This window comes from Oncorhynchus kisutch, linkage group LG7 (assembly GCF_002021735.2).
Source record: "Oncorhynchus kisutch isolate 150728-3 linkage group LG7, Okis_V2, whole genome shotgun sequence".
In the NCBI taxonomy this organism is placed as follows: domain Eukaryota; kingdom Metazoa; phylum Chordata; class Actinopteri; order Salmoniformes; family Salmonidae; genus Oncorhynchus; species Oncorhynchus kisutch.
Genome location: NC_034180.2, coordinates 52,111,532 through 52,135,036, shown reverse-complemented (window position 1 = coordinate 52,135,036; position 23,505 = coordinate 52,111,532). Strand labels below are relative to the sequence as shown.

The following is a 23,505-nucleotide window of genomic DNA, read 5'->3' as shown; positions in this document are numbered from 1 at the left end:
GTGTAGTGATGAAGCCGGTGTAGTGATGAAGCCGGTGTAGTGATGAAGGTGGTGTAGTGATGAAGCCGGTGTAGTGATGAAGCCGGTGTAGTGATGAAGGTGGTGTAGTGATGAAGCCGGTGTAGTGATGAAGGTGGTGTAGTGATGAAGGTGGTGTAGTGATGAAGGTGGTGTAGTGATGAAGGTGGTGTAGTGATGAAGCCGGTGTAGTGATGAAGGTGGTGTAGTGATGAAGGTGGTGTAGTGATGAAGGTGGTGTAGTGATGAAGCCGGTGTAGTGATGAAGGTGGTGTAGTGATGAAGGTGGTGTAGTGATGAAGGTGGTGTAGTGATGAAGCCGGTGTAGTAATGAAGGTGGTGTAGTGATGAAGGTGGTGTAGTGATGAAGGTGGTGTAGTGATGAAGCCTGTGTAGTGATGAAGGTGGTGTAGTGATGAAGGTGGTGTAGTGATGAAGGTGGTGTAGTGATGAAGGTGGTGTAGTGATGAAGGTGTTGTAGTGATGAAGGTGGTGTAGTGATGAAGGTGGTGTAGTGATGAAGCCGGTGTAGTGATGAAGGTGGTGTAGTGATGAAGGTGTTGTAGTGATGAAGGTGGTGTAGTGATGAAGGTTGTGTAGTGATGAGGGTGGTGTAGTGATGAAGCCGGTGTAGTGATGAAGGTGGTGTAGTGATGAAGGTGGTGTAGTGATGAAGGTGGTGTAGTGATGAAGGTGGTGTAGTGATGAAGCCGGTGTAGTGATGAAGGAGGTGTAGCGATGAAGGTGGTGTAGTGATGAAGGTGGTGTAGTGATGAAGGTGGTGTAGTGATGAAGGTGGTGTAGTGATGAAGGTGGTGTAGTGATGAAGGTTGTGTAGTGATGAAGGTGGTGTAGTGATGAAGGTGGTGTAGTGATGAAGGTGGTGTAGTGATGAAGGTGGTGTAGTGATGAAGGTTGTGTAGTGATGAGGGTGGTGTAGTGATGAAGGTGGTGTAGTGATGAGGGTGGTGTAGTGATGAAGGAGGTGTAGCGATGAAGGTGGTGTAGTGATGAAGGTGGTGTAGTGATGAAGGTGTTGTAGTGATGAAGGTGGTGTAGTGATGAAGGTGGTGTAGTGATGAAGGTGGTGTAGTGATGAAGCCGGGACAAAATGTTCCAGCTACAGAAATAAAATAATAACATATTGAATGAAAATATATTTATATTCCCCAACTGTTATAGAGGTAGAATAGAAAATATATTTATATTCCCCAACTGTTATAGAGGTAGAATATAAAATATATTTATATTCCCAACTGTTATAGAGGTAGAATATAAAATATATTTATATTCCCCAACTGTTATAGAGGTAGAATAGAAAATATATTTATATTCCCCAACTGTTATAGAGGTAGAATATAAAATATATTTATATTCCCAACTGTTATAGAGGTAGAATAGAAAATATATTTATATTCCCCAACTGTTATAGAGGTAGAATAGAAAATATATTTATATTCCCAACTGTTATAGAGGTAGAATATAAAATATATTTATATTCCTCAATTGTTATAGAGGTAGAATATAAAATATATTTATATTCCCAACTGTTATTGAGGTAGAATATAAAATATATTTATAGTAGTGTAGTGATGAAGGTGGTGTAGTGGTGTAGTGATGAAGCCTGTGTAGTGATGAAGCCTGTGTAGTGATGAAGGTGGTGTAGTGATGAAGGTGGTGTAGTGATGAAGGTGGTGTAGTGATGAAGGTGGTGTAGTGATGAAGGTGGTGTAGTGATGAAGCCGGTGTAGTGATGAAGCCGGTGTAGTGATGAAGGTGATGTAGTGATGAAGGTGGTGTAGTGATGAAGGTGGTGTAGTGATGAAGGTGGTGTAGTGATGAAGGTAGTGTAGTGATGAAGGTGGTGTAGTGATGAAGCCGGTGTAGTAATGAAGGTGGTGTAGTGATGAAGGTGGTGTAGTGATGAAGGTGGTGTAGTGATGAAGCCTGTGTAGTGATGAAGGTGGTGTAGTGATGAAGGTGTTGTAGTGATGAAGGTGGTGTAGTGATGAAGGTGGTGTAGTGATGAAGGTGGTGTAGTGATGAAGCCGGGACAAAATGTTCCAGCTACAGAAATAAAATAATAACATATTGAATGAAAATATATTTATATTCCCAACTGTTATAGAGGTAGAATAGAAAATATATTTATATTCCCCAACTGTTATAGAGGTAGAATATAAAATATATTTATATTCCCAACTGTTATAGTGGTAGAATATAAAATATATTTATATTCCCCAACTGTTATAGAGGTAGAATATAAAATATATTTATATTCCCAACTGTTATTGAGGTAGAATATAAAATATATTTATATTCCCAACTGTTATAGAGGTAGAATAGAAAAGCCACATCATTTGTCACTTCTCTTATCAAATATTTATATTCCCCAAAGTAAAAATGGAGAGATATTTTGTCAGGTGTTTGTGGTTCAGGTCCCATCAGAGTGTAATCAAGGCAGATCAGAAGGGCCAGGTCCCATCAGAGTGTAATCAAGGCAGATCAGAAGGTCCAGGTCCCATCAGAGTGTAATCAAGGCAGATCAGAAGGGCCAGGTCCCATCAGAGTGTAATCAAGGCAGATCAGAAGGGCCAGGTCCCATCAGAGTGTAATCAAGGCAGATCAGAAGGTCCAGGTCCCATCAGAGTGTAATCAAGGCAGATCAGAAGGGCCAGGTCCCATCAGAGTGTAATCAAGGCAGATCAGAAGGGCCAGGTATTCCCATAATCAATGGTAAAGTGTGAATGTGTCAGTAATGAGCTGCTGAACACAGTGAGAGTGATGATACTGTATACTAAGTGCCAGATTGTAGATCACCAGATATGCCAACTGCATATTGATTCAAAGAGCACGAATGGCATATAGAATTAGGATTCAGTTCTAGTTAGAGGCATGATTAGCCTGCTACGGGATGTGATGGGTAGCCCTGATCTCTCTCTCTCTCTCACCTGTATGTTCTCTGGGTTGAGGTCGTCCCTGCGGTGTTGCTCTCTCCGCTCACCAGGCATCCTGCGAGGGGATGTGGGCAGCAGACCAACCAGCTGGACTTGGAGGGCCTGGAGACACCAGACAGACAGACAGTCAGGAGAGAGATGAGAGAGACAAGGAGAGACACAGAGAAAAGAAGAGAGACCGAAAGAGAGAAGTAAACACAGAGAGAAGAGAGAGAGACAGAGAGAAAGGACGTAATGTAGGGTGGGAGGGAGAGAGATTAGATAGATGAATGTTATGTCAAAGGGACATGAGTGTGAGGACAAGGGACATGAGTGTGAGGACAGGAGGAGCCAGGCAAACTGCTGCCAGCCCAACTGTTGCCAGGCCAACTGTTGCCAGCTCAACTGTTGCCAGCCCAACTGTTGCCAGCCCAACTGTTGCCAGGCCAACTGTTGCCAGCCCAACTGTCGCCAGGCCAACTGTTGCACGGCCAACTGTGTTTCTGGAAAACTGCTGGAGTTACATGGTAGTTTTAAAACTAGTTTTATAGAAAACGCCAGAAGAAGAAAAGGAGACATTAAAAGGGAGTCCGGGTGTTTGACAGGGAAAGGCAGATGCAGTGAGATTAGATGAGAGGAGCGTATGTGTCGGGGAATTATGGTCGGTAGAGAACTGACCTCCAGAAGTCGTGCCTGTAGCTGGGCCTGTTGGGTCTTCAGACCTTCGTTCTCCTGACGAAGACTCTCCAGCTCTCTCTGGACCTCACACACCTGACAACCACCACACAAGGCCATGAGAAAAGGAAAGCCACAAACATAACAAACCCATTGTCAAAATTTTTTGAACTGCTTCAGAAATACATGTTACTTATGAATGGTAGGTGGGAAGTAAGCATTGTTGTGAGTTTTGTTTTCCATCTTTTCGACATTTTATCCAATTAATAATCAAGGAACATTTGTTATCAATAAAAAATAAATAATGTACTGTATGAAATGTCTGAATTTCAAATAAACCGTGAAAAAAACGATCAAGAAATCATAACAGTATACATAAATATAATAACAGATCCTCCTGTATGAATGACCTTGTTCTGAGCAGAGAGTAGCTCCTGATGCATCACGTTCAGCTCTCTCTTCAGAGCAGTCTTCTCCTGTTCCACAGTCTTCACCACACTGGACTGGCCCTGCTGTTTCTGCTGCTTCGCGGATAAGATGGCTGCCTCCAGCTGACGCGTCTGTGGAAAGGCAATACAGGGTTTCAAAAAGGTATTCATATGCAGGGTGTATGGTTCTAGAAAATCTCTAGAACGTAAAGGGGAGGTTTCCTGGACACACATTAAAGCCTAGACCTTGACTGAAATCCACGCTCAGCTCAGAATCTCCATTAAAAGCTCTGTGTCTGGAGAAAATACTGGCCTCTAGACCTTGAGACATCAAAACCAATTTGATTATGTCTGCATTTTATTTGCCTCTGTTATCTCACCTTGTCCCTGCTGTGGTGAAGGTCGTCCTTGGTGTTGTGGAGTTCCATGGTTAGCCTCTCGTTCTCCTGCCTCAGCAGCTGCTGCTCCTGTTCCACCAACCTGGCCAGCTCGTCCCGGTACAACTTCTTGTGCTGGCTCTGGTATCCGCTGGAATGCAGGGCCATCTCCAGAACCTGGTTCTGATTTAAGGAAACAACCAGGCTGAGCATTCTCTGCCCCTTAGAAATAACAACATTTTTATTTAACCAATCAATCTCATTGAGGTCAGGACACCTGGACTGAATACTTACCGGAAAGGACAAAGCCCCTCAGACCACAGCAATTTCACTAGATCTAGTAATTGTATTTTTTATGCCCTAGTCATTTTATTTGGTGATACTAATTGACATAAAAGGTCACTAGATGATAAATATAGGTGCCAATGTGGATAGTTGAATCACCACAGGTCTATCCGGCTTGTCTAATCAACCAATCAGAAATGTAGCTGAGCTGGCCTCCTGGTTTGGGTGTTTTGCTACAGGGTGTCTGGTTAAAGACGAGGTGTATATAACTTCAAAGAAATAACTTTAATGAATGTCACCACACCAACCAATCAACCACCCACCCAGCCAATTAACCAATTACCCACCTAAACAACCAACCAATCAACCACCCACCCAGCCAATTAACCAATTACCCACCTAAACAACCAACCAATCAACCACCCACCCAGCCAATTAACCAATTACCCACCTAAACAACCAACCAATCAACCACCCACCCAGCCAATTAACCAATTACCCACCTAAACAACCAACCAATTAACCACCCACCCAGCCAATTAACCAATTACCCACCTAAACAACCAACCAATCAACCACCCACCCAGCCAATTACCCACCTAAACAACCAACCAATCAACCACCCACCCAGCCAACGAACCAATTACCCACCTAAACAACCAACCAATCAACAACCCACCCAGCCAACGGACCAATTACCCACCTAAACAACCAACCAATCAACCACCCACCCAGCCAACGAACCAATTACCCACCTAAACAACCAACCAATCAACCACCCACACAGCCAACGAACCAATTAACCACCTAAACAACCACCCAGCCAACGAACCAATTATCCACCTAAACAACCAACCAATCAACCACCCACCCAGCCAACGAACCAATTAACCACCTAAACAACCACCCAGCCAACGAACAAATTACCCACCTAAACAACCAACCAATCAACCACCCACCCAGCCAACGAACCAATTACCCACCTAAACAACCAACCAGCGAACCAACCACCCACCCACCCAGCCAACCAAACGATCAGCGTGTCGTCAAAAGAAGGCCTTACCTTATCGTTGGCATTCTGTAGCTGTTTGTGCAGTGACATCACTTCCTGTTTGAGGGCGTCCTTCTCCTGCTGTGACACGCGGAGGTCTGACTTGAGACGGGCGTTCTGGAGGTTAACAGACTGGAGACTTTCATCCAACACATGAGTCTGAAAGAGGAGGAGAATACTTTTACATAATTCTAACAAATCAGAATGAATTCGAAAAAACGTTATTGTCCACGTGACAAATTTGTCTTTGGCTTGACACACATAGAAAAGACATTCTAAATGATGGACAACTTAGAATGAAAGTAGCGACACGTTGAATAATAGACTATAGCAGTGTCATAAGTGGTTGACAGGAAACAAGGCAAGAGTCAAAGGTTGCCAGACTGAACAGAGCATCCTTACCCTCTCCTGAGACTTGGCAAGCTGATTGCGTAATCCCTGGGTTAGTTTCTCCAAAGCCTTGTGTTCCTGCAGGAGGAGGGGGAGCTGGCACTCCACAGCCCCCATCTTAGCCACCTACAGATGGACACAGGGAAGAGGAGTGTGGTAAAGTAAGTACCACACCTAAAATACTACACGCACGTCTCACATTGCATTCAAACCACATCCATGCCTTCATATTTCCCTCCTTATCCATTTCAGCTTTCTAATTGTAACTTTCTATCTTAATAAAATACTAAATCTTTCCAGCTGAGGACAGGCATTACCTATAACACACACACACACACACACACACACACACACACACACACACACACACACACACACACACACACACACACACACACCTACCTAGTAAGTTCTATAGATATTCAAACACCCATGATGTTTGTCTGCTCATGTCTCACCTTATCGCGGAGGGTGGTGATTTGTAGCACCAGCTGGGCCTTGCCCTCCTCTAGTAGTACAGTCCCTTCCACAGCGTTGGTTAGCTCCGCCTCCAGGGCAGACGCACACACTGCCATCTGACACGGGAGAACAAGTCGTTAGCCAATAGGAATCCAATACTTTTCCCTCAATATGTCTTTGCTCTATTTCTACTATCCGCATTCCTCGCTTTCTACTCAAAACGCATCGGAGAAGACCAGAGAGCAGGGTACCTTTCCTCGCTTCCTACTCAAAACGCATCGGAGAAGGCCAGAGAGCAGGGTACCTTTCCTCGCTTCCTACTCAAAACGCATCGGAGAAGGCCAGAGAGCAGGGACCTTTCCTCGCTTCCTACTCAAAACGCATCGGAGAAGGCCAGAGAGCAGGGTACCTTTCCTCGCTTCCTACTCAAAACGCATCGGAGAAGAAGGCCAGAGAGCAGGGACCTTTCCTCGCTTCCTACTCAAAACGCATCGGAGAAGAAGGCCAGAGAGCAGGGTACCTTTCCTCGCTTCCTACTCAAAACGCATCGGAGAAGAAGGCCAGAGAGCAGGGACCTTTCCTCGCTTCCTACTCAAAACGCATCGGAGAAGGCCAGAGAGCAGGGTACCTTTCCTCGCTTCCTACTCAAAACGCATCGGAGAAGAAGGCCAGAGAGCAGGGTACCTTTCCTCGCTTCCTACTCAAAACGCATCGGAGAAGAAGGCCAGAGAGCAGGGTACCTTTCCTCGCTTCCTACTCAAAACGCATCGGAGAAGAAGGCCAGAGAGCAGGGTACCTTTCCTCGCTTCCTACTCAAAACGCATTGGAGAAGAAGGCCAGAGAGCAGGGTACCTTTCCTCGCTTCCTACTCAAAACGCATCCGAGAAGAAGGCAGGGACCTTGAATCTTCTTGTACAATGCCTTTTGAGGAAGAGGCGAGGAGCGAAGAGCAAGGAATCGAACAAATACTAATTATGAAAAAGCCTGAAAATGGACTCTGACAGTTTTACCTTGGTCCTGTTGTCCTCTGGTTCATTGTGCTGCTGGTCTCTGACAGCCTCCTGTCTCTCACTCTGTCTGAGCAGTTCCCCCAGCTGTTGGCTCAACCCCTCCACTCCTGCTGCATTCTGGGCGTTCTTCTCCGACAGCACCCCGTTCTCATCCTCCAGCTGCTGACTGCGGAGACGCAGCTCAGAGATCTACAATGGTGGGGGGAATGCAGATTTAGGTTAGCTTATTACAGTATAAAATACACCTTACCGAGGTGAAAGGTCAGGACTTGTTTTCTCATGTGGGTGCCTCTACTGGATGTCGTTGTGCATCAGAAACGGTACCCTATATTACCTACATAGTGCACTACTTTTGACCAGGCCCGGTGCCAAAAGTAGTGCACTATATAGGGAATAGGGTGCCATGTCTGACACAGACAGAGGTATTAGATTAGCTCTTTATTGCTGATGGCTCTACTACAGGTCTTTCTTGAAATCAAGCTACATAGGCTTTAGAAACAGCCACATATGGAGGAGAACCATGTTATAGGGTCAAATGTTGAGTTGGTTTACTTTAGTCTTACCTGTCTCTTGAAACTCTCTGCTTTCTTTTGTGCAGATATCTTCTCCTTCCTGAAACACTCCAGTTTCAAGCTAAGGTAGGGGAGAGGGAAGTGTCAATTCATATGACCCAATGACATGAAACCTACACCATACAGTAATACCACGGGAAATCCCAGGGGAAATGTTTGTGGGGTGAGGGCAGACTAACATTTCTGGGACCGGGGGCTTAATATGTTTTAATATCGTATGTTGGCATGATGTTTCTTACAGCGTCTCCTCCCGGGTCTCTCTCAGGTCCTCTTCTTTCAGAACGGAGATCTTGTGTCTTAGTAAGAGGTTCTCCTCTGCTAAACGACCCGCCTCATTCCTACAGCCAACAAGAAGAAACCACATCAGCCAACAGAAGACCTCAAGTCTCTATGCTAGCTGATTTGATAAAACACAACCATCATCACATTATTCCTGTTTTGTAGTCAGACTATTTAAGAGTTAAAATGTTGTTAACGCAGAGTGAATTAAGTATGTAAAGTAAACTGAACCATTAATTGAGGTGTTTAAAAGCAGAACCCCATATCTCAGGGGGTAGATGTGCTCTAGTAGTCCACAAACAACATGCACCAATGACAGGACAGTTTCACAAAGGGTGTTGCATAGCAACAGGGTGGGATTGTACAGTGGCAAGGCCACAACATGGCCTGTTATTATAGCTGTTGCTTCACATGCAACTTTCTGAACTAGAAATATGAATTACAAGAGAATTGACGTCACAGATCTACTTCAAAACACAGACGTCACAGCAATGCTACAGGAAGTTACATTAATAAGCCAATGACAGCACTTACATCTAGTGCCACAGGAAGTTGCGTTAGCCAATGACAGCACTACATCTAGTGCCACAGGAAGTTGCGTTAGCCAATGACAGCACTACATCTAGTGCCACAGGAAGTTGCGTTAGCCAATGACAGCACTACTTCTGGTGCCACAAGAAGTTGCATTAGCCAATGACAGCACTACATCTAGTGCCACAGGAAGTTGCGTTAGCCAATGACAGCACTACATCTAGTGCCACAGGAAGTTGCGTTAGCCAATGACAGCACTACTTCTGGTGCTACAGGAAGTTGCGTTAGCCAATGACAGCACTACATCTAGTGCCACAGGAAGTTGCGTTAGCCAATGACAGCACTACTTCTGGTGCCACAGGAAGTTGCGTTAGCCAATGACAGCACTACTTCTGGTGCCACAGGAAGTTGCGTTAGCCAGTGACAGCATTAATAAGCCAAGCACAATATTGCAGCATTGATGGGATTCAGAAAGCAGCAGGTGCAAAGGGTCGGTAACTGGGATCATACATCTCCAAGTGCCACAGGAAGTTGCGTTAGCCAATGACAGCACTACTTCTGGTGGCACAGGATGTTGCGTTAGCCAATGACAGCACTACTTCTGGTGCCACAGGAAGTTGCGTTAGCCAATGACAGTTACCTATGGGTCTGCATCTTTTCATGCATCTTCAGCGACTTGTCCTGCAGGTCTGTTAGGGCTCTGCGGAGCTTGGCGTTCTGCTTCTCGAACTCCGTGCAGCAGTCCTCCAGCTCCGACACCACTTGTATCTTAGCCTCCAGTTGGGAGTTCAGGTCCAGGAAGGACTCTTGTTCTTGTTCTGTGGTGGCGTCTTCCTCGGACTCGGCCTCCAGCTGCAGAGCCATGAGAATCTCATCCTGCCTCTCTAACTCGCTGACTAGCTCAGTCAGCTTACAATTCTCCTCTCTCATCCTGGTGATCTCGTCCACCAACGCTACTTGCTGATCTTGGAAGTCTTGGATGATGTGCATCTTGCTCTCGAGGCCCACAACTCTCTTCTCCAGCCGACAGTTTTGTTCCTCCAGCTTGGCGTTTTCACAGATGCACTCCTCGTATCGGATCTGAAGCGAGGTCATATCTGAAGAAGTCACCTTGATCTCGTTGGCCTGAGCTTTGAGGGTGCCGTTTTTCTCTAAAGCTTGCTGATCGTTTTCTGCTGAAAGACTCTCTAGTGCATCCGTCTTCTGCTGAAGCTCGGAGATCTTCTGCTGTAGCGCCAGATTCTCCTCAGTGGCAGTGTCATACTGGCTCTGTAGCTGAGCCAGAAGACTGGCCTCGCTCTCCAACTGACTGACTTGCTCATGGAGCTCCAGGATCTCACGGATATAGTCATCTCGCTCATTCACTGCTTCTTCGCACCTCTGCTGCAGCTGAGGAATCAGTTCCACAGGCTTTTTCTCTAGATCTTGAGTTTCCTCGAAAAGACAAGCCACTTTGGTATCGTCAGTGTCATGACCTATCTCCTCTAGGGCTGAAGAGACAACCAGAGACACATAACTCTTCACTTCTTCATTAATCAGATCATCTTGAAGTTCCTCCTCTTCAGGCTTATCATCGAAAACAGTTTCTTGTACACTAGCATCATTCTGTCCAATCTTATCAGGGGAGGAGTCTTCACACTTAATCTCAGAGGGACAGACATCTCCATCAATGCCATCACTTTGAGGTTTCTCCTCTGGAATGGACATTGCTACAATGTCATCGTTAATGTCTTCGTCCATGTTGTCCTCAGCCTGACATTGGCATTCAGACGATTGGGATTCCTCAACAAGGTCTTGGCATTCTTCTGGAATAGCAGCGACTTCACCATTGCATGCCTCAACACTGATAATGCTTTCAGGACATACCTCAATGTCTTCAGAGGTTTCAGCATTCATCCTTCCCTCACTAGCGTTGTCATCTTGTGCTTGCTCCTCAACGGCAACAGATTCGACCACTGGGTCTGGGCCATCGTCCACAGTAGTTTCATCACATGTCCCATCAAAATGAAGAGTTATGGTGTCTTCAGGACATTCCTCTAACCTATTTGGAGTTTCAGGTATCATCTCCACATCATCATCTTGTCCTTGTTCACCACAGGTTTCAGATGCCTCTACTAAGACATTCAGGCTGTCTGAGGTAACAGTTATTTCTTGATCACAAACTTCTGCAATGATGTTCTCAGAAATCTCCATCTCGTGAGGTGATACAGTAATAATCTCAACTTTGTCATTTGGTCCCTGCTCCATAGGGAATACATATTCTACGTCAAGGCCTTCACAGTCCTCTGGAACAACATTGTCACATGTCTCATCACTAACGGTAATGTTTTCTGAACCTACTTGTTCTTCAAGAGCTGCAGCCTCTATATGTTCCTCTCCTAGTGGTGCTACATTTACTTCATTTGATTCTCCCAATTCTTTGCCCCCTGTTATGTCTGCAGAGTCTAGAAGTTGGTTGAGCTCATTCTCGATTTCCTGAATTCTAATACTAAGCTGGTCTCTCTCAACCAGAAGCTCTCCTTTCTCATTGTCCTGCAGGTCGGAGGAAGGACGGCTCTCCTTCAGCTTTAGTTCCAGGTCTGAGATGTTCTCTTGTAGCTCCAGCCTCTCAAACTGAAAGTCCACAGCTGCCTGTCTCAGGAGATTCTCCAGTTCTTTGATCTTCAACTTCTGGTTATCATGTTCTGAGAGCAGCTCACTCATCTCCTCAAGCTGCTTCTCAGCCAAGGAGTGCCTCACCTCTAATTCAGAAAGGTTTCCCTGAAGTTCTGCCCTCTCCTGCTTGAAGTCCTCCACGGCCTGGTTAAGCAGAAGCTCGATCTCCTGGGCTTTCTTCTCAGACTTGGCCAGAAGCTCGTCTTTAGTGTCCAGGTTCTCCTGCAGCCTATTGTGAAGATCATTCAGCTGCCTACTCAGCTCAATCTCTTTGGTCTGGGCTAAACTGATGAAACTCTCCAGCTCCTTTTGGAGTTCATGGTTCTTCGCAACCAATGCGCCCATCTCTTCCTTATGGACACTCTCTAGCAGCTCCCTCTCTTTCACCAGGTCCTGGGTGTTGGTCTCTCGCTCTTGTTCTCTGGTTTCCTGCAGAACTCTCCTCTGCTCTTCAGCTTTCTGAAGGGCTTCCTCCGTTTCCGCATCCCATTTGGTTTTCTGCTCAGCGTGGTTGTCAGTGAGTGCCTTCAGCTCGCTCTGATAGTGCTTCTCCAGGTTGGAAACGTCGGTTTGGAAGCGCTCTGCGACAGCGTCTTGGTCGCCTGAGAACCGGGCCTCCACCTCCCTGATTTTCTGGGAAAAGTGGCTCTCTAGTTCTTTCCTGTACATGGTTAATCAGCAAGAGTTATGGACCACAGTTCCCACACCCTCAGAAATACTCACCTAAATCTACTTCCATAGCATAGCTGTAGTTACAATTGTCAAGTGGTTCACTACATTAAGTAAATATGATTAAGGTTTTCATGGACAATGCTGGGACCATTTAAGAACAGAAATCTTACACTGATTTCATAACAGTTAAGCTGTCTTACCTTTCCTCCGCGATATCCTCTCGCAGTTTGTCCAGCAGACCGCTGAGCTGTTCCCTCTCCTCGCTGTGTTTGGCACTCAGTTCCTGCACGGCCTGTCTGTGGGCCTCCTCCAGGCGCTCCTTCTCCTCCTCCATCATCTGCTCCAGCCTCTTCTCCACCTCCTCCTTCTCTCCCGCAAGCCTCTCCCTGTCCTCCTGCAGCTGCTCCTGGAGCATCCCCTCATAGTCCTCCTCCAGCTGGAGTCTCTCCCTGTCCCAGTCCTCCCTGAGCCTCGTCTCCACCTCCTCCTGCTCCTCCTGCTGCTTCAGCTTCTCCTCCGCCAACCGGGTGAGGAGAGTCTCCTCCAGACACTCCTTGAGCTGAACTTGTTCCAGCTCCCACTGCTCAGTGAGCCGTATCTCCCTACTGTCCTGCTCCTTGACTAGACGTAACATCTCCTCCTCTAACACGGTCTGGAGCGACTCGTTACTCTGCTCATCAAGCTGAGCCTTCTCCCTCTCCCACTCCTCTGTGAGTCGCATCTCTAACTCCTCTCGCTCTGCCTGGAACTTCAAACTCACCTCCTCTATCCTAGCCTTCATCGCCTCCTCGTGGCTCTGCTGTAACTCCATCTTCTCCCTCTCCCACTCCTCTAACAGTTTCCTCTCCACCTTCTCCCGCTCCTCCTGTAGATTCCCCTTCTCTTCTTCCAGCCTGACCTGAAGGATGTTGTCGTGCTGCACGTCCAGCTTGTTGAGTTCCAAGGCGTGAAGTTTCCTCAGCTCCTGTATCTCTGTGTCCAGGCCCAGCTCAGCCTTCGCTTGTTGGGCCTCCAGGACTTTCAGCTGCTCCTCCAGGTCAGAAATCTGGATGCGGGACTCCAGGAGCTCCTGTCTCAGGCTGCTCACCTAATAGAATAATACATATTTGTATATTTACACTTATTTTTTTTACCAGGTACGTTGACTGAGAACACGTTCTCATTTACAGCAACAACCTGAAGAATAGTTACAGTTGAAGTTGGAAGTTTCATAAATTAGGTGCATTACTGCCACCGACCTCGTTGTTCTTTCAGTCACCTACGTGGGTATAACCAATGAGGAGATGGCATGTGGGTACCTGCTTCTATACACGAATGAGGAGATGGGAGAGGCAGGACTTGCAGCGCAATCTGAGTCAGAAATAGAACTGACTTTTAGCCCTTGGCAACGTAGACGGTCCTTACCGCGCTCGAGCCTGTGGGTGCAATAATTGAATAATATAGATACATTTATTTTGCACAAGCGACGCGAGCGGTGTGGTCAGCCTGTTTGCCAAATACATTTAAACTCAGTTGTTCACAATTCCTGACATTTAATCAATCATTGTAAAAAATTCCCTGTCTTAGGTCAGTTAGGATCACCACTTTATTTTAAGAATGTGAAATGTCAGAATAATAGTAGAGAGAATTATTATTATTTCTTTCTGTCATCACATTCCCAGTGGGTCAGAAGTTTACATACCTTCAATTAGTATTTGGTAGCATTGCCTTGAAATTGTTTAACTTGGGTCAAAAGCTTTGGGTAGCCTTCCACAAGCTTCCCACAATACGTTGTGGTGTAAATGAGTCAGGTTTGTAGGCCTCCTTGCTCGCACACACTTTTTCAGTTCTGCCCACAAATTGTCTATGGGATTGAGGTCAAGGCTTTGTGATGGCCACTACAATACCTTGACTTGGTTGTCCTTAAGCCATTTTGCCACAACTTTGTAAGTATGCTTGGGGTCATTGTCCATTTGGAAGACCCATTTGCGACCAAGCTTTAACTTCCTAACTGATGTCTTGAGATGTTGCTTCAATATATCCACCTACTTTTCCACCCTCATGATGCCATCTATTTTGTGAAGTGCACCAGACCCTCCTGCAGCAAAGCACCCACACAACATGATGCTGCCACCCCGGTGCTTCACGGTTAGGATGGTGTTCTTTGGCTTGCAAGCCTCCAAACATAACGATGGTCATTATGGCCAAACAGTTCTATTTCTGTTACATCAGACCAAAGGTCATTTCTCCACAAAGTACGATATTTGTCCCCATGTGCAGTTGCAAACCGTAGTATGGCTTTTTTATGGCGGTTTTGGAGCAGTGGCTTCTTCCTTGCTGAGCGGCCTTTCAGGTTATGTCGATATGGGACTCGTTTTACTGTGGATATAAATACTTTTGTACCTGTTTCTTCACAATGTCCTTTGCTGTTGTTCTGGGATTTATTTGCACTTTTCGCACCAAAGTAAGTTCATCTCTAGGAGACAGAACGATTCTCCTTCCTGAGCGGTATGACAGCTGCATGGTCCCATGGTGTTTATACTTGCGTACTATTGTTTGTACAGATGAATGTGGTACCTTCAGGCGTTTGAAAATTGCTCCCAAGGATGAACCAGACTTGTGGAGGTCTACAATGTTTTTTCTAAGGTCTTGGCTGATTTCTTTTGATTTTCCCATGATGTCAAGCAAAGAGGCACTGAGTTTGAAAGTAGGCCTTGAAATTCAGCCACAGGTACACCTCCAATCGACTCAAATTATGTCAATTAGCCTATCAGAAGCTTCTAAAGCAATTACATCATTTTCTAGAATTTTCTAAGCTGTTTAAAGGCACAGTCAACTTAGTGTATGTAAACTTCTGACCCACTGGAATTGTGATAAACTGAATTATAAGTAAAATAATCTGTCTGTCAACAAAAATCTTGGAAAAATTACTTGTGTCATGCACAAAGTAGATATCCTAACCGACTTGCCAAAACTATAGTTATTAACAAGACATTTGTGGAGTGGTTGAAAAATGAGTTTTAATGACTCCAACCTAAGCGTATGTAAACTTCCGACTTCAACTGTATCTATATGCCATTTGGCAGACGCTTTAAAAAAAAGCAGACTTACTTCAGTGAGTGCTTACATTTTCATACGGTTGGCCGAGTAGGAATCGAACCCACAACCCTAGCATTGTTAGCTCCATGCCTTTATCAACTAAGCCACTCACCTCCTCCTCCTGGTGCTCCTGCTTCTCCTTCACCCCAGCCTGTCTCTGCTCTAGACCGGCCCGCTCCTCCTCAGCATTGTCTAGTTGGGCCTGAAGCTCCAGGGCTCGGTTCTGGATGATGGACATCTCCCCTCGTAGTGCCTGGAATGATTGATTTTGTTATTAAAGTGTATTGTATCTTCAGGATGCCCAGTTCACAAGAACTTATAAAAACAGTGTATTCATGACTCAAAGATTTCATTTACAGTGTGTTATAAACTGCAGTAGCAAAATAAATGATCATACATGTACACACACCTGGATCTCCTCCAGGTACTGCAGGGACAAGGCTACCTTCTGGGCCTCCAGATCTGCTTTCTGCTCATCCACCTTCTGGTCAAACTCACTCACCTGCAATGACACGGGGGAAAATCCAATGTAGTTAAATCAGATCCGTCTCTGGGACAAAAAAACCTGTGTGGTCCAACGGCACCCATCTAGTCAGCATGGGTTTGACTCCGACCCACAGCCCTATGACTCTACCCCCCCCCCCCCCTATCATCCTTGTATAGTCAGCATGGGTTTGACTCCGACCCACAGCCCTATGACTCTACCCCCCCTATCATCATTGTGTGTAATTGTTTATTGTTATGCGAGTATGTTCACGCGCTAGACTTTAGTATCATGTTCCGTGTTTTTTGGGGGCACTTTGATGTCATTTTGTGCCTATTTCTTGACCGGAATAAAAGTGCGCCTGTTAACTCTACTCTGCTCTCCTGCACCTGACTTCGCCTCCCTTACACAGCCGTAACAACGGTCCAATCTAAAATCACAAAAAAATACAAAAGGAGTGAGACTGCCCCATCTAGCTACATCAAATCTCTGAGACGGTAAACATGGCATGGTTTAAGAATACGGTTGAAACACTGCTAGATATGAATCGGTCACCTTGCTCTCCAGCTGAGCCTGTAGCTCCTCCATCTCTCGGAGGTGCTTCTCTTTCAGCCGCTCCAGCATCATCTCTGCCTCCAGGCTCATGTTGAACAACGGCTGGCCCTCCTCTGAGCCTAGACCTGGAGACACTCAAATCAATCAAATTTATTTTATAAAGCCCCTTTTTAAAAATCCGCAGCTGTCACAAAGTGGTTTACAGATTACCAGCCTAAAAAACCCACAAAAGACTAGCCAATGCAGAAGCAGAATCCTAGCACCACCAGAGGTCTCGTCACAGTCCCCAAGTCGAGAACAGACTATGGGAGGCGCATTGCATTTGACTGGCCAGAATCACTGATCTACATATCACCTTGCATCCCAAATAACTACTCATTAGGTGATCAAGATTTTCCATCTTGCATTGCTCAAATAGATTCCCCCCTAAACACTATATTGGATGAGGATGAGATATGGGCATGAATATATTACAATGCTACTTACCACCAGGGTCCAAGGGGCTAACATTTGGGATGGAACCTATGTGGTGCTATATTTCTGCCTCCGCATTGCTCGTTGGCGTTTTAGGCAGGGGTGTCTGTAAAGCTCGTTGGAGTTTTAGGCAGGGGTGTCTGTAAAGCTCGTTGGAGTTTTAGGCAGGGGTGTCTGTAAAGCCCGTTAGAGTTTTAGGCCGGGTGTCTGTAAAGCTCGTTGGAGTTTTAGGCAGGGGTGTCTGTAAAGCTCGTTGGAGTTTTAGGCAGGGGTGTCTGTAAAGCTCGTTGGAGTTTTAGGCAGGGGTATCTGTAAAGCTCGTTGGAGTTTTAACGGGGGTGTCTGTAAAGCCCGTTGTGAAATCTGATGTTACAAAAAGGACTTTATAAAATACATTTGATTAAATGATTTGTACGTACCAACGGGTCCAAGGGCCTAACATTTGGGATGGAACCTATGTTGTGCTATATTTCTGCCTCCGCATTGCTCATTGGAGTTTTAGGCAGGGGTGTCTGTAAAGCTCGTTGGAGTTTTAGGCAGGGGTGTCTGTAAAGCTCGTTGGAGTTTTAGGCCGGGTGTCTGTAAAGCTTGTTGGAGTTTTAGGCAGGGGTGTCTGTAAAGCCCGTTAGAGTTTTAGGCCGGGTGTCTGTAAAGCTCGTTGGAGTTTTAGGCAGGGGTGTCTGTAAAGCTCGTTGGAGTTTTAGGCAGGGGTGTCTGTAAAGCTCGTTGGAGTTTTAGGCAGGGGTATCTGTAAAGCTCGTTGGAGTTTTAACGGGGGTGTCTGTAAAGCCCGTTGTGAAATCTGATGTTACAAAAAGGGCTTTATAAAATACATTTGATTAAATGATTTGTACGTACCAAGGGGTCCAAGGGGCTAACATTTGGGATGGAACCTATGTTGTGCTATATTTCTGCCTCCGCATTGCTCATTGGAGTTTTAGGCAGGGGTGTCTGTAAAGCTCGTTGGAGTTTTAGGCAGGGGTGTCTGTAAAGCTTGTTGGAGTTTTAGGCCGGGTGTCTGTAAAGCTTGTTGGAGTTTTAGGCAGGGGTGTCTGTAAAGCCCGTTAGAGTTTTAGGCCGGGTGTCTGTAAAGCTCGTTGGAGTTTTAGGCAGGGGTGTCTGTAAAGCTCGTTGGAGTTTTAGGCAGGGGTGTCTGTAAAGCTCGTTGGAGTTTTAGGCAGGGGTATCTGTAAAGCTCGTTGGAGTTTTAACGGGGGTGTCTGTAAAGCCCGTTGTGAAATCTGATGTTACAAAAAGGACTTTATAAAATACATTTGATTAAATGATTTGTACGTACCTGGGTCTGACTCCATGCCAGGACTCTTACTCTCCAGGTCCTCAGAGAGAGAGGGTTTGAGACAGAGCTGAGAGGTGCGGCCCAGGTTGTGGTACTCCTGCAGCTCTGCTTGAAGCTCATCGATGCGATCCTGCAGCTCCTGTCACATTCACCACAAATCAAAACAGAAAGATTAGTATCTAAAAACAGGTAATTTATCTTTGGAAGTGCACTCTGTCTGAAACAGTTAACACGTTGATTTGATTTGTTCCAGTGAGAGCTATTACCTGACACTGCACCGTGTGTGTGTGTGTGTGTGTGTGTGTAGAGTCCAGTGTGTGTGTGTGTGTGTGTGTGTGTGTTGTTTTTGCACTAACTCTTGCACTGACTCTATGCACACACACACACACACACACACACACACACACACACACACACACACACACACACACACACACACACACACACACACACACACACACACACACACACACACACACACACACACACACACACACACACACACACTGTTGATACTGCATCTATCCTGTTTCCTAGTTACTTTAACCCTACCTATGTGTACATAGCTACCTCAATTACCTCGTACTCCTGCACATTGACACGGTACAGGTACTCCATGTATATAGTCATATTATTACCTGGTACCCCTGCACATTGACTCTGTACCGATATTCCCTGATAGACATGTTATTACCTGGTACCCCTGCACATTGACTCGGTACAGGTACTCCATGTATAGTCATGTTATTACCTGGTACCCCTGCACATTGACTCAGTACTGGTACCCAGTGTATATAGACATGTTACTACCTGGTACCCCTGCACATTGACTCTGTACCGATATTCCCTGATAGACATGTTATTACCTGGTACCCCTGCACATTGACCCTAATAGACATGTTACTACCTGGTACCCCCTGGTACCCCTGCACATTGACTCAGTACTGGTACTCCTTGTATATAGACATGTTACTACCTGGTACTCCTGCACATTGACTCGGTACAGGTACTCCCTGTATATAGACATGTTATTACCTGGTACCCCTGCACATTGACCCTAATAGACATGTTACTACCTGGTACCCCCTGGTACCCCTGCACATTGACTTGGTACAGGTACTCCCTGTATATAGACATGTTACCCCCTGGTACCCCTGCACATTGACTCAGTTCTGGTACTCCTTGTATATAGACATGTTACTACCTGGTACCCCCTGGCCCCTGGTACCCCCTGGTACAGGTACTCCATGTATAGTCATGGTACCCCCTGGTACCCCTGCACATTTCACTGTTAGTCTATACCTGTTGTTTACCAAGCATTTCCCTGTTAAGTCTACACCTGTTGTTTACCAAGCATGTGACGAATTCAATTTGATGTGTGTGTTTCCAGTAAGCGTTCTCACCCGACACTGTTCCTCATAGCTACTGCGTAGCCGTCTGAGACTCTCCTCCTGTAGGAAGAACTCAGCACTGCCCAGGTCCAGATCCCCAAACTGAGCAAACAGAACCAACACCAAGGGAGTTTGTTAGGGACAGATACTTATACTTTAGATAGATTCTCATTCATATATCAAATCAAATGTATTTATAAAGCCCTTCTTACATCAGCTGATATCTCAAAGTGGTGTACAGAAACCCAGACTAAAACCCCCAAAACTGCATGCAATGCAGGTGTAGAAGCACCTGTATAGCAATTAGCCAGTACTGAATCTCTCCAGATTATTGCTGATGAACAGCAGTGTTAAGCATCTAAATATGAAATTAGATTAATGTGGATTATTACGTATTGCTGGTCAGAAGACGCTAGCCTGGAAAACATGTTATTTTACACTTTTGTTTTGTCTGAACGTTAATATATTGATACTGTGGAAGAGAATGGTCTTTCACCTTTTCCTTCAGGATGTTGTCCAGGTTCCTCTGCAGTTTGCTGACCTGGTTTTCTGCCTCTACCAGTTTCTCAGTGCTGTCCAGCAGCTCCATCTCCAGACGCCTACTCTCCTGAGGGTTAAAGTTAGAGTTGGGGGTTTAGAGTTACGGTTAGGGTTAGGGTTAGTTAGGGTTTGAGGTTAGAGTTGGGGTTAGGGTTTAAAGTTGGGGTTAGGGTTAGGGTTTAAAGTTGGGGTTTAGAGTTGGAGGTTAAAGTTGGAGGTAGGGTTGGGGGTTAGAGTTGGAGGTTAAAGTTGGAGGTAGGGTTGGGGGTTAGAGTTGGAGGTTAAAGTTGGAGGTAGGGTTGGGGGTTAGAGTTAGAGTTGGGTTTGGAGGTTAAAGTTGGAGTTTAGGGTTTGAGGTTAAAGTTGGAGGTAGGGTTTAAAGTTGGGGTTAGGGTTTAAAGTTGGGGTTTAGAGTTGGAGGTTAGGGTTGGGGTTAGAGATGGAGGTTAGAGCTGGAGGTAGGGTTGGAGGTTAGAGATAGAGGATAGAGATGGGGTTAAGGAGACAGATCACCAGTTTCTCAGTGCTGTTCAGCAGCTCTACACTGAGTATACCAAACAGGAACACCTTCCTAATATTGAGTTGCACCCCCCCCCCCCCCTTTGCCCTGAGAACAGCCTCAATTCATCGGGTCATGGACTATAAGGCGTCGAAAGCGTTCCACAGGGGTGGTCTGTGTTAGTTACCTTGACAGTGAGTGAGAAGTGGTCTGTGTTAGTTACCTTGACAGTGAGTGAGAAGTGGTCTGTGTTAGTTACCTTGACAGTGAGTGAGAGGTGGTCTCTGAGGAAGGTCTCGTCGTCTCTGAGCTTCTCCATCTCTGCCTCTAGTTTCTCTCTCTGCTGACCAGTCTGCTGCTGAATCTGGTCCATCTCTTTAATGAGCTCTGACCGGACAGACACCAGCTTCTCCCTGTGTTCCTGCTCCAGCTTCCTACAATACACACACACACACACGCACGCGCGCACGCACACGTGCACACACACACACACACACGCACACACACACACAACCGACTCAATTAAATTTGATTCAATGCAATTTATCCCCTCTGTTTTTCCCAGAGGCAATTGTTAGTTTACAAGTAACATCCTACAGACATCAATGACTGGAGAGACAAGGTCACAAGCCCATAGAACAGAGGAAGGTCACAGGCCCATAGAAGGGGAAGGTCACAGGCCTAAAGAACAGAGGAAGGTCACGGGCCTAAAGAACAGGGGAAGGTCACAGGCCCATAGAACAAAGGGTAGGTCACAGGCCCATAGAACAGAGGAAGGTCACAGGCCCATAGAACAGAGGGTAGGTCACGGGCCTATAGAACAGGGGAAGGTTATAGGCCCATAGAAGGGGAAGGTCACAGGCCCATATAACAGAGGAAGGTCACAGGCCCATAGAAGGGGAAGGTCACAGGCCTAAAGAAGGGGAAGGTCACAGGCCCATAGAACAGAGGAAGGTCACAGGCCCATAGAAGGGGAAGGTCACAGGCCTAAAGAAGGGGAAGGTCACAGGCCCATAGAACAGAGGAAGGTCACAGGCCCATAGAAGGGGAAGATCACAGGCCTATAGAAGGGGAAAGTCACAGGCCCATAGAAGGGGAAAATCACAGGCCTATAGAAGGGGAAAGTCACAGGCCCATAGAAGGGGAAGGTCACAGGCCTATAGAAGGGGGAAGGTCACAGGCCCATAGAAGGGGAAGGTCACAGGCCTATAGGGGCGGCAGGGTAGCCTAGTGGTTAGAGTGTTGGACTAGTAACAGAAAGGTTGCAAGTTCGAATCCCCGAGCTGACAAGGTACAAATCTGTCGTTCTGCCCCTGAACAGGCAGTTAACCCACTGTTCCTAGGCCGTCATTGAAAATAAGAATTTGTTCTTAACTGACTTGCCTAGTAAAATAAAGGTAAAAAAAAATAAAAAAATAAAAATAATATATAGAACAGAGGAAGGTCACGGGCCTATAGAAGGGGAAAGTCACAGGCCCATAGAAGGGGAAGGTCACAGGCCTATAGAAGGGGGAAGGTCACATGCCCATAGAATGGGAAGGTCACAGGCCTATAGAACAGAGGAAGGTCACGGGCCTATAGAAGGGGAAGGTCACAGGCCTATAGAACAGAGGAAGGTCACGGGCCTATAGAGGGGGGAAGGTCACATGCCCATAGAAGGGGGAAGGTCACAGGCAGAAAAGTGAGGGAATAGAAGGGGGAAAAGGAGGGAAAGATGAGGTGATGAGGTCTATATGTTCGATGGCAGAGTGATGCTGTGAGTGTGTTACCTCAGGTTGAGGTCATTCAGGCGTTTGATGGCAGAGTGATGCTGTGTGTGTGTGTGTGTGTGTGTTACCTCAAGTTGAGGTCATTCATATGTTCAATGGCAGAACTATGCTGTGTGTGTGTTACCTCAGGTTGAGGTCATTCATGCGCTCGATGGCAGAGTGATGCTCGTCCACCTCAGAAGCCAGCTGGGTTTTTAACTTCTCTGCTTTGTCCAGGTCAGAACGAGTCTTCTCTTTCTCTCGGAGCTCCCGATCTACACGTTCACTGAAGAACAATCAGCCAGTTAATAAAATATTTACATGACTGAAATACTATTATGAATGATACGCACAGACCAGACAGGCTGTAGCAACACTACGAAAAGAGAAGGTGCGTGTTATGGTCACTCTACTACCGCTCCTGCCCCTCCGGCCGGTTTACCGACCACCGGTCCTAATATCCATCATTCCATCATTACGCACACCTGGCATCAATCATTACGCGTATCGTGAGGCACACCTGGACTCCCATTACCTCACTTATTACCTCCCCTCTTACCCAGTCAGTATTGTTTATGTGTTTCATGTCTATACGATACTCATGTTTGTTATATTGTTTCGATGTTTCCGTTGATGATTAAACTCTCTGACTCCCAGCGTATACGTCACGCGACAGAGAAACCACTAACACCCTGGCTTTAATTGAAGTAACTCTTGCACTATTCTTGTCCTACTAGCTTGTGACCATTGATGGAGACTTTGAGAGAAGCTAAGTAAGAAGAGTAAGAAGTAAGTAAGTACTTTGTACTGAGATATGTGGTTATACCACCTAGCTGTCTGTAAGTCGCTCTGGATAAGAGCTAAATGACTGAAATGCTGTAAATGTGTGAGTGTGTAAATGCATTTCACCCAGACTGTCAGCATCAGTGTAGGTTTCTACTCATACTTCCAGTTGGTACTGATATCAGCCTTAAAGCTGGCCAGTAGGTATCTGATCTCAGCCTTAAAGCTGGCCAGTAGGTACTGATATCAGCCTTAAAGCTGGCCAGTAGGTATCTGATCTCAGCCTTAAAGCTGGCCAGTAGGTACTGATATCAGCCT

The 23,505-nt window shown here is 46.0% G+C and overlaps 1 protein-coding gene across 4 annotated transcripts in view; it reads right to left on the bottom strand.

The window, feature by feature from the left end:
- nin (ninein (GSK3B interacting protein)) overlaps positions 1-23,505 on the bottom strand; it is a 103,305-nt gene that overhangs the window by 8,878 nt on the left and 70,922 nt on the right. For 2 of the 4 annotated variants that reach the window (XM_031829293.1, XM_031829296.1), the window contains exons 10-29: positions 22,550-22,690; positions 20,916-21,090; positions 20,114-20,224; positions 19,630-19,719; positions 18,227-18,365; positions 16,456-16,580; positions 15,814-15,918; positions 15,529-15,669; positions 12,539-13,425; positions 9,652-12,327; positions 8,441-8,539; positions 8,193-8,262; positions 7,630-7,818; positions 6,619-6,735; positions 6,173-6,286; positions 5,783-5,929; positions 4,438-4,617; positions 4,040-4,189; positions 3,633-3,725; positions 2,970-3,077 (exon numbers count right to left, since the gene is read on the bottom strand). In XM_031829293.1, the coding sequence (XP_031685153.1) occupies positions 2,970-3,077; positions 3,633-3,725; positions 4,040-4,189; positions 4,438-4,617; positions 5,783-5,929; positions 6,173-6,286; positions 6,619-6,735; positions 7,630-7,818; positions 8,193-8,262; positions 8,441-8,539; positions 9,652-12,327; positions 12,539-13,425; positions 15,529-15,669; positions 15,814-15,918; positions 16,456-16,580; positions 18,227-18,365; positions 19,630-19,719; positions 20,114-20,224; positions 20,916-21,090; positions 22,550-22,690 (5,857 nt within the window). The remainder of the gene's footprint in view (positions 1-2,969; positions 3,078-3,632; positions 3,726-4,039; positions 4,190-4,437; positions 4,618-5,782; positions 5,930-6,172; positions 6,287-6,618; positions 6,736-7,629; positions 7,819-8,192; positions 8,263-8,440; positions 8,540-9,651; positions 12,328-12,538; positions 13,426-15,528; positions 15,670-15,813; positions 15,919-16,455; positions 16,581-18,226; positions 18,366-19,629; positions 19,720-20,113; positions 20,225-20,915; positions 21,091-22,549; positions 22,691-23,505) is intronic. The other 2 variants (XM_031829295.1, XM_031829297.1) reach the window with 2 other exon arrangements.